General features: G+C 54.7%; 1 protein-coding gene across 4 annotated transcripts; it reads right to left on the reverse strand.

Moving 5' to 3' along the window:
* Positions 1–261: 261 nt before the first annotated feature.
* Positions 262–7826, reverse strand: LOC106040547 (transmembrane protein 45B-like). 4 transcript variants are annotated; one of them, XM_048063273.2, is made up of 6 exons: positions 7684–7826; positions 2766–2970; positions 2283–2495; positions 1604–1788; positions 1079–1224; positions 262–852 (listed from the first exon to the last, which is right to left on the reverse strand). In XM_048063273.2, the coding sequence occupies exons 2-6, from the start codon at positions 2950–2952 to the stop codon at positions 726–728; spliced, it is 858 nt and encodes a 285-aa protein (XP_047919230.1). In that variant the 5' UTR covers positions 2953–2970; positions 7684–7826; the 3' UTR covers positions 262–725. The 4 variants fall into 4 exon arrangements, with proteins under 4 accessions (XP_047919230.1, XP_047919229.1, XP_047919227.1 ...); XM_048063272.2 differs by lacking the exon at positions 7684–7826 and adding an exon at positions 6142–6278; XM_048063270.2 differs by lacking the exon at positions 7684–7826 and adding an exon at positions 5464–5602.
* Between the last annotated feature and the right edge of the window lie 1632 nt (positions 7827–9458).

The raw sequence follows: 9458 nt of genomic DNA on the forward strand, positions 1-9458 counted from the left end.
ATCCCTGGCAAAGAGGCTGCTCCACTTACCTCCTTCACCCTCTTAAATTTTAATTGAAAACATGCAGAATTGCAGCTACGTGCCCCTGCGATCAGGCAACCCCCATCCTCTCCACCCTTGCCCCTTTCTCTGGGGACATTGGGCGATATTGCCCCCCACAGCCCAGTCCCTCTGATTTTCATTCACCCCCCAAGCTTGGAAGCTGGACATTGCCTTCCTCATGCTTTCATCCTCAAGGCATCACAGTAAAGCGATCCATCATCACGGTTTGTTAAAGTACTTTATTGGTGGTCACGTATACGCTGTGCACATTAAGCTTTGTACAAAAACCCCTCCATTAACACCAGAGCAAGCGACAGATGCTGGAACGGACTCACAAGGCAGTTTGCCTCCCAGCAGCGAGGGCCAGGTTCAATAAGAGCCAAATCAGCCACACCAGGCAGACTCCACCAGCAAACCATCCCCGCAGATCGCAGCCTGAGAAAATTAGGCACACCCTCCCCGAGGAGCCTGGTTTGGGTGTGCTGCTGCCAGCGGGATGCCGGCAGCGTGCAGGAGCAGCTCGGTGCCCGCTGCCGCGCTCTGCCTTTGGGGCCCTGCCTCCCGCTTCTGGTGCTCCCCCGTCAAGCGTCGGTGCAGGTCAACAAGGCAAAACTCAAATTCTCATTTCAGTAGCTCTAGACCAGCAGGAAGGAGTTTCCACAAGGGAAACACCCGACTCAGCCTCACTTGTCATCCAAGCCGCTCTCCGGCAGCAGGGCGCCGCTGGAGCCCTTGCTTTTGCGGATGCACATGCCGCAGTCCAGCTCCACGTCGATGTCCCCAAATTTCAGCTGGCAGGACTCGTTGCAGCTGCAGGGAGAGACAGGAACACGGCTCAGGTGCTTACGGGCAGCAGAGCTGTCAGCTCTGCAGCAGCACCTAGCCCTCCCCATCGCTCCCAGCCAAGCCACGGAGCAGCCCATGCTCCCCACGGACACGCGGTTTCCCTAACCCACGACACAGGTGTTGGGGTTCCCTGGGCAGCACGGGGTTTTGGAGGTGCTCTTGGCCCTCTGTGCCCCTCTCACCCACGTACCAGCGAGACGTGGCCGCGTTGGCTGCCAGGACGGCGAGGGCACCCGCGTAGTGCCAGCAGAAGCACATGGTGAGGAACGTGACGTTGCTGCGGTCGGTCTGATCCCAGCCCGGTCCTCCCCACGGTGGGGTCAGCACAAACCCAATCTGGTCACAGACGGAGGAGGCATTAGGCATCAGTACACATCAGGCTTTAGCACGTCGCTCTTTGCTTTCCCTCCTGTTTTTATCTCTGTATCCAAACTGCTGCAGCTGACCACAGGCTGGAGGCAAAATAATCCCAGTAGCACCCAGGCCACTGCCCTCAGCACCTTCACCTCCCCACTCAGATTGGGACCCAACATTGTGCTCATACCTCCACAACAACAGCTCTGGCACTAACCTGTGTTTCCCCCAGTTTCTTACTAAGATATCCCATCCAGTTTAACCCCATCAGATGTGCCAAAAGGGTCAGGACAGCACCCCTGTGCTTGCCTTCCTGGGGGCAAAGCCCACTGCTCGGAGGAGAGCGCTGGGTCCCACTGACCTGCCAGAGCCAGGAGCCCTGCAGAAGGAAGGTGCTGGTCCTGAGGGACTCCAGGATGACGTGGTCTCGGAGGAACACCTCCAGGAGGGCACAGAGGGCTCCAGCAAAGATAGCCATGGCCAGCAGGGAGTGGAGGTGCTGGTCCAGCGCAGCATCGCCGTAGTCACGGAAACAGAAGAGCAAGCCTGCCAAGATTCACACTGCATTAGAAGAGGATGTTGTGGGATTTGTGCATGTTTTTTTAAAAACACATCTGAATATTGCGACTATTCTCCAGGTCTTGCTGTGATCTGCCTGATGGGAAGAGCCACCGGTGTGCTCTGCACATAGAGTGGCCCCTAGAGCCGTGGGCAGCCCTGTGACCCAGCCAGAACTGCCAGGAGCACAGCAACGGGCACCTTCAGCTCGGAAGGGGTTGGGGACCTCAAGGTACCTCAAACCTCATGGTTTCCCACTCTGTGTTGGGTGGGGAAAGCACATTTTTGTGACTCCAGAGAGAGACAGCTGCTTGTCACCAGGAGAAGCGCAAATCCCTGTGCACAACGAGCAGCCAGCCGTGGCTGGGCTCACGTTTGGAGAGGAACGGAGAGCGCACCCTGCACCTTGTCACCAGCCACAGCACAGCTGGGGGACTTTTGGCAGCTGGTGACCCCCCCCAAAGACACCCCACATCGTTCACCTTCCATGAAGAGAGCCACAGACAGCAAGAGCCGATCCAAGCCAAGCGGCAGCTTCAGTGGCGAGTGCGAGACGACGTCCACGATGCCAGAGAGGAGGAAGAAGAGGTACATGGTGGTGTAGTGCCAGTGGGTGAGGTCTGTCCAGCTGTGTGTCTTGGGGCTGTACAGCGTCATGTGGGGACCGGAGGGAACAAACTGCTCCACCAGTATCCCTAGGCAGAGAGCGGAAAGGTCACGCTTTTCCTTTTACATGGAGGAAAATACAAGCTTGGAAATGTTTCCTTGAGATGGGGAATTCATAACAATATCTGCCCAGCATTATCCATAGGAATGCTAGCAGGGTCCCATCACAGTGCGTGCCACCAGCTTGTCCCCAAGCTCTCCCACAGCAGCATCCCACCCCAACCAGCCCGGTCTCATGGGGGAGAGTGATTGCAGTGTGGTCCTGCTGCCTTGCAGGGCAGAGACTCTTCATCCCTTACCTGCCAGAGCAAAGAAAGCTTTGACTGCCCCTTCAAAGACTTCTGCGCGCTGGACTCCATAGCTTGGCTGGTTCTCGGCATTCACTTTCCGTCTGAGGTACTTCAGGGGGTATCGCACAGACCACCAGAGACCAAAAACGAGGAAGAAGGTGCCCCGGAGGGCACTGCCGAGGAAACTCGATGTCATCGGGCTCACTCACAGGGCCTGCAAGGACAAACAGTGCCTGGGGAGAAATTCAAATTATCCCCAAGAGAGGTTGGGCTGCTCGTTTGCTTGGCTTCCCTGAGGAGCTGCACCCAACCGAGCCGCTGCACCATTGGGTGCAAACAGGGAATGCCAGAGACGTGAAGTCACCAGGGAGAAGCTGCCACCGTGCACCACTGTATATGTATATATGTATGGGGTTGTATGCATACAAGAATCAGGACTTCGTTGTGCCAAGGAAAAATGCATTAGCACCCAAGAAAACACAGCAGCTTTTAGAAGAGGCACCGTAACGAAGTTTTTTGCTAATAAAAAACAACAGCACAACTACTTCCTTGGAACACGAGCTCCCTCCAAACCAGATAATTACCAGGGCGTGAATCCAGCCGGCACCTTCAGCAGCTCCAGCCAGCCGCGGCTCTGCTGGGCCCCGCAGCAGAAGGCAAGGCCAGCACCAGCACCGCTCCCCAAAGGAGCCTCGTGCAGCTTCCCCACAACACCCATGTTGCACGTGAGCAGTGACGGGACATCAGGGAAAGGCATTGCATCTCCAGAAGGAATTGCTCAGACACCGAGGGCATGCCACCGCACCAACACCACCGGGCACCGAGTAGCAGCAAGGAAGGCAAGGAGAAACTTGAAGAAAGAGCAGCAAGCACAGAAGGAATAAGGAGTTATCTGAGGGTTTCCAGCTGTTATCGGGGCACGTTGATGTTACCTTGGGATGGTCTTGTCTCCTCCAGCAAGACCTCTCTCCTTGCTCTCTGTATACATCTATCGCTCGAGGAGGTCTCGCTCCTTCCCTCCTCTCGGGCTCTCTGCTCCTTCCCTACCACTCGCACTTGTGCGGAAGCAAGCATTACTCACCCGCGGAAGAGCTACCACACCGCCTTGCATCAGGAGGGCCTTGCATCACAAATCACATCCTCGTGTTTATAAATACCAAAGGAAATTGCAGAGGCTGGATGAACAACTCCAGCACGTTCTCCGAGTCCTCCCACACGAGAAAGTAATTAGGCGCTGCGAAATTAGGGTAGGATGTGGCGGGGCAAGAGCCTGAGGTGAGGGAGAGCTCCGCGAGGTGTCCCCGGCCAGGTTTTGGCTGCAGTACTGGAGTCAGTCGAACTGGCTCAGTGTGGGCAAGGGCAGGATTTGGATTTCCAGGCTGTTTCACCCATCGCATCTCCAGGACACGGGCGATGCGGGGAAGGCTCGCAGCTCTTCATGCCGTGCTAAGGTTTCCTCTCAGGAGGGAAGTTACTCAACTGATGAGATCGGCCCCGTCCCAGCAGCTGGTTCAGGAGCTGGTGGTGGCTTTTTGTTGTGTTTTGGGTGCCTACGGGAGGGTGAAGTGGATCATGCCCCAGGAGGGCCCATGTCTTTGCTGATTACAGTCTGGACACCCAGGCCAGGGCACATATCTTCCTAGCACCTGCACCCACTTGCTGAAGTGACTAAGAACAAATGCTCTTAAATCACATTTAAGCAGCGTGTAATTGCACGATCTATAACCAGATTTGACCATTGCCCCGCAGGGTCTGTAACTGCAAGGACAACAGCCTGAAGCTGGAGTCAGGAACATACCCCGATCAAGATACATAGCTGGAACATTAATTTTACATGCTTAATTGGAGGAGAGGAGCAGGAGAGCAGAAATATCCCAGCGCCCAAGCATCAGAAATGACAACCAACACGTCCCACCTGCAGCTCTGAGACACACCAGTGTCCAGATTCAACCCAGAGATTTATCCCCCCACATCCACAGGGCACTCACCCCTCATCTCAATTAGCAGCAGCCCCAAAACCACTGTTTCAAAGCTGACCCTAGGTTCTCCTGCCCTGACCATCCCTCTCCCCAGAGCAATAGCCTCACTCTTCTCCTTTATGGACAGTTGGATTTGCAGCCTCCCAGTTCCGCAAGGCTTCAGGCAGTTCTCACGTGTCCCCTTTGGTTCTTTCCACCAGGACACAGCTCTCCAGCAGCCACCGCAGAGACTGCAGACCTGTATGTACTTAGCTCCTTGTGGTGCAGGGCACATTTTTCTGCCTCTCTCATGCCTAAAGCGTGTTCTGGTGCGTCTTTCATTCGGCAGAGATGCCCCAAGCCCACCGTCTGGTCAAGCAGACATTTGGCTGTAGCCCTCTCAAAAAGCAAACCCAAAAGCTTATTTTAAGAAACAGCCACTATTTTGCAGGGAAACCAGACACGTTTCCAAGCAACAAACCACTTGCACAGCTCCCATACCCAAGGCATAGCAAAACACCCCCCCGTCCCCACAACCATCCCACCGAGGCCAAACCCAGCCCACCTCGCCCACCAGCTCCCCCAGCACCCCAGGCCAGGCTCACACACACGCTGGTTGAGCTCCAGGCGAGTCGCAGCCCCTGAATGCGGTGCTGGCTGAGAGAGAGGCACTCGGGTTATTTATTTTTCCTGCAAGCTACGATGTCTGTCAGAGGACGTGAAATGCGGCTGCAGTCAGAAGTTATTACCTGAGCTGCCCTTCTCCCCCCGCAGCTCCCAGCCCGCGATGCTTTTGCTCTAGCAGCCGTGCGGGAGCTGCCTTCCCTCCTTACAGCACAGCACGTTTGGGCAGGACAGCGTTTCTGCCTGATTTCCAGGCTCTCCCCCAGAGCCATCACAGCTCCAGCACACGTCCAGCCAAATGGCACCTCTGATGATTTCGGTCCCACACGGGGGATTGTTCCCGCTGATGCAGGGACATCGCTGCTGCAGGGAGGATGCTGTCCACAAGGATACAGGAGTATCTGCGGGTGAAAAGATCAGCCCAGCAGGGAAAAGCAGCAGCCCAGGACAACCAGCCTAGCCAGGGACATTTGGAGAGTCTTGGCCTAAATATACCTGTTTGTGGATCCTCCTCCACCTCTGCTAGGCACACCTCTCCTGTGCCAGCAGCCCTCGCCCAGCAGCAGAGGCACCCAGCCTGTCCCCTCTCCCGCAAATCCTCCACCATGGCACAGCTCCAAAAGCTGATGACCCCCAGAAGTGCTAAAGCCACAGAAACTCTGACGCCGCCTTGACTGCCGGGAGACATCAGTGGCTGCCATCACGTAAAACCTCTTCTTGAAGAAGTGGGCTCAGGAAGCCACATCCATCCCACGCACAGCTCAGCCGCCCATTTCTCTTTATGGGGAAAGAGAGCAGTTTACCTGTGACTTCTGCCTGTCCTTCTCCCTCGCCAGATGCGGGCAGCAAGGAGCGGTTATTACTCAGAAGTGGCAGATAAAGGGAGAAGCAGCGGGGAGGTGGCCCTCAGACAGGATGTTTAGAGGCGAGCATCCTGCAGGACAGCTCAAAGCGCGCTGAGTCAGCCGGCTTTCACAACCGGAGGCACCTCGGCCTGCTATTAACAAGAATTCTCCTGGAGTTTGCCACAAAATCAGGAAGAGCAGCCAATTCCTGTTCCCATGGCAACCACATATATTCAGTTATCATGTTATTTTTTGGATGGCTGGGGAAAGAGCCAAGGAAAGACAGGGATGCAGCATCGCCCAACACCGCCAGGCTCTGCTGGAAGGGCTCCGAGGCCCCAGAACTGGACTCAGTAACGCCTTTATGGGGTCTGGCCTTATGTAAGGTGTCTGTAGGCAGGAGTTTGGGGTCAGGGGCTCCCAAACCAGAGCTGAGCCCTTGCAAGCTCAATATCCAGCTCTTCAATCTCCAGAGGAGGAGGAGAAGGATGGACCCTTTCCCCAAAAAGAAGGGTTGGCAGGACACAGCAGCCTGGTTTTACTCCTTTTTTTCCCTATTTGACACAACACTGCCCAACACCAAGCAGTTGCAGCCACAAACCATTACTGACCTGCAAAGCATGCCTCAAATTCCTGCATGCCCAGCCTTAGCACCTCACCAGCCGCACAGATGAGCAATGCAGGTGCCTGGAGGCGAACGCTCCCCCCACTGTCCCCAGCTCCCTTCCAAGCACTGGGTTTATGGTGCAGGAGCAGCGCTGCTCAAGGAGCAGACCTGGGCATCTACAGCCACTCACTGCTTTTGCAATCTGGTAATTCTCTGGGTTGCAAACATTTACGTAACTCCCAGTGAACCCAAAAACCTCCCCAGCAGGGTGCAGGAGAAGCTGTGCCCAACGCTCAGCCCTGCAAGATCCGTGCACGTGAGCCAGTGCCGTGGGGAAGCCCCGAGGCTGGACGAGCAGGAGGCAAACCAGCCTACCCCGAGGTGATGGGCTGTTCTCCAGCACAGCCAGAAAGTCCACCGAGCCATAGCCAGGAGCTTGTTTACACGCATTATCTCCCTATCAGCGGCAGCAAGCAGGAGGAAGGAAGAAAAGCAAGCAGCTGCTGGCGTGCTGCCGTGCTGCACCGCTGCCACCGGCCCTTCTCGCCCGCCGCTCTGGGGCTTGCTCACCTCCAACAGGAGGCACCTCCGTACTCGCAGGATGGAGAAATGCAAACAGGGGCAGGGCAAGGGACACTGCACTCATCTGCAGGTGCTGCTTGTCCTGCAAACCCGTGGTGGGAGCCAAGCACATGCGGAAGGGGATCCCTGATTTCCAGGGAAGCCTGCAGCAGCAGAGGGGCTGCCAAAGCACGAGCACCAAGCCAAGCTTTCAGGAGCTTGCAGGGTCCACAAAGACTGAGTACTAAGAGAAATGCAGCCATTTTCCCTACGCCCCCATAGCAGCCCTCCCTATGGATCCACCCAAAAATAATACAGCAATGTGAGCTTACCTGGAGCGTGCAGGTTACTGGAGGAGCGCAGCAGCACGGTTTGTGTCTGTGTTTTTCCTCCTGCTAACAGCCAGCTCCACAAAGCAGCATCCCAAAAAGCAGCTGAGCTCAAAGCCGGTCACCAAACAGGAACAAAGCCCCCCAGGACTGCAGGAGAACAGGAGCTGGGAGCCAGCAGCTGGGGGAAGAGGGGAAAAAAACGAGGCCCAGCTGCACCGTGCCTGCCCCTTGCCATGGAGGTTAAAGAGCCAGCCAGGAGCAAAACCAGCAGAGAAAGGTTTTTGTGAAAGGGTAATTCAAAATAAAGTACCTGCCAGTCTGTTCGCAAGGCAGACTTTGGGAAACGCTGGCAGTGCACGAAATGCTTGGGGAAAAGGGATTTCCAGCCTTTTAAGGCATCCCCACAACAAAAAGCGAGGATGAGACTGTGAGAAGTGCTTGGGAACAGGGGACAAAATGCTGGCAGCCCCCCCCAGATCACAGAAGGGGTCAGCCGCACACCATGGGTGCTAGCACAGCTATCACAGCTAGCATGAACGGATGCACGCCAATGAACTGTGCTGAGCTGCAAACCACTGGGGCAGGGGGAACATTATGGGATAGTCCCAGCAACCGTACAGCTGCCCTGATGTTCCCAAGCTCAACACCAAGCTGAATTTGACTTCATTTTTTATTTTATTTTTTTCTTGGCTGTAACTGCAACATCCTCTCCCTGAAGGTTCATCATCGGCCTCGGTGCTAATGAAAAAATGTGATAATGTTTGCCTACTTCCTGGGGGTGGTGGGAGGCACAATCTAATTAAAGGTTTGCCAGCAGCTCAGGCTCTGCAGATGGATGGTTGTTAGGGAATTGCAAAGTATTATTATTATTATGACGAATGCTAAGACAGGCTTTCATAAACAGGCAACAGGGGAGGTGAAGCAGGTGGTAAAAGCATAGGCAGGGCTTGTTCTGCTTCCTACGCTATCATTCCGGCCTTACATAAACGTGGCCATGAAGGGTGGCAGCGGTAGATCCTATCTCTGGTCAGAACCATGAAATGAGCAGCTCGTGGACGGGCTGTGCTGGGGATCTCAGTGCTGAGAAACTGAAGAATGAGAAAGGCTGAAGAAACGGGGCTGGGTATCACTTTGGGACAACCAGCAGCACCTTCCTGCCTTGAACAGGCAGGTTCCTTATTTCTGCAACACCAGCAGCGCCCCGCACTGACCGACACCATCCACCAGCACCAGGCTGCGGTGACATAGGGCAAAAACCAAACCACCCCCAACATCTCCCAGGGCATTACAGCCCTTTTAACGCCAGATATGGCTACAAACATAGCCCGGGTCCATGCCAGCTGCATGGCCATTCGGTCCAGCCTGCCCAGTACAAAGTTTCAAGATGCTAGCTGGTAATTCAATTTATATAGTGAAAAACGTGCTGGTTGGTAGTAAAGCTGTGTTAAAAGTAGTGCTCCATTTAGGACTGTCCTGGTATGTCTGTCATGTAAGAAATAAATGTGAGGATGGCTTTTGGTTGCACTTCACTATATAATAAGCCATCTCTGGACCACTTACTGTGCCCTGGGCACCCAGCAGCCGTCATGCCCTTCTTTGGGTACCGAAGCTATTTACAAACATGTTTTTTAGCCAAAACACAAATTGTTAATTCTCACCCAAAAACAAGTTCCTCAAAAAGCAACCACCACCTGTATTTTCTTCTAACTTAATCACAGGCTGTATCTCTCCTCCTTTGCTGACCTTCATACCTTGGAAAAGAATGCGCTCCAGAG

The sequence above is a fragment of the Anser cygnoides genome, chromosome 21 (genome assembly GCF_040182565.1).
Source record: "Anser cygnoides isolate HZ-2024a breed goose chromosome 21, Taihu_goose_T2T_genome, whole genome shotgun sequence".
Classification (NCBI taxonomy): Eukaryota; Metazoa; Chordata; class Aves; order Anseriformes; family Anatidae; genus Anser; species Anser cygnoides.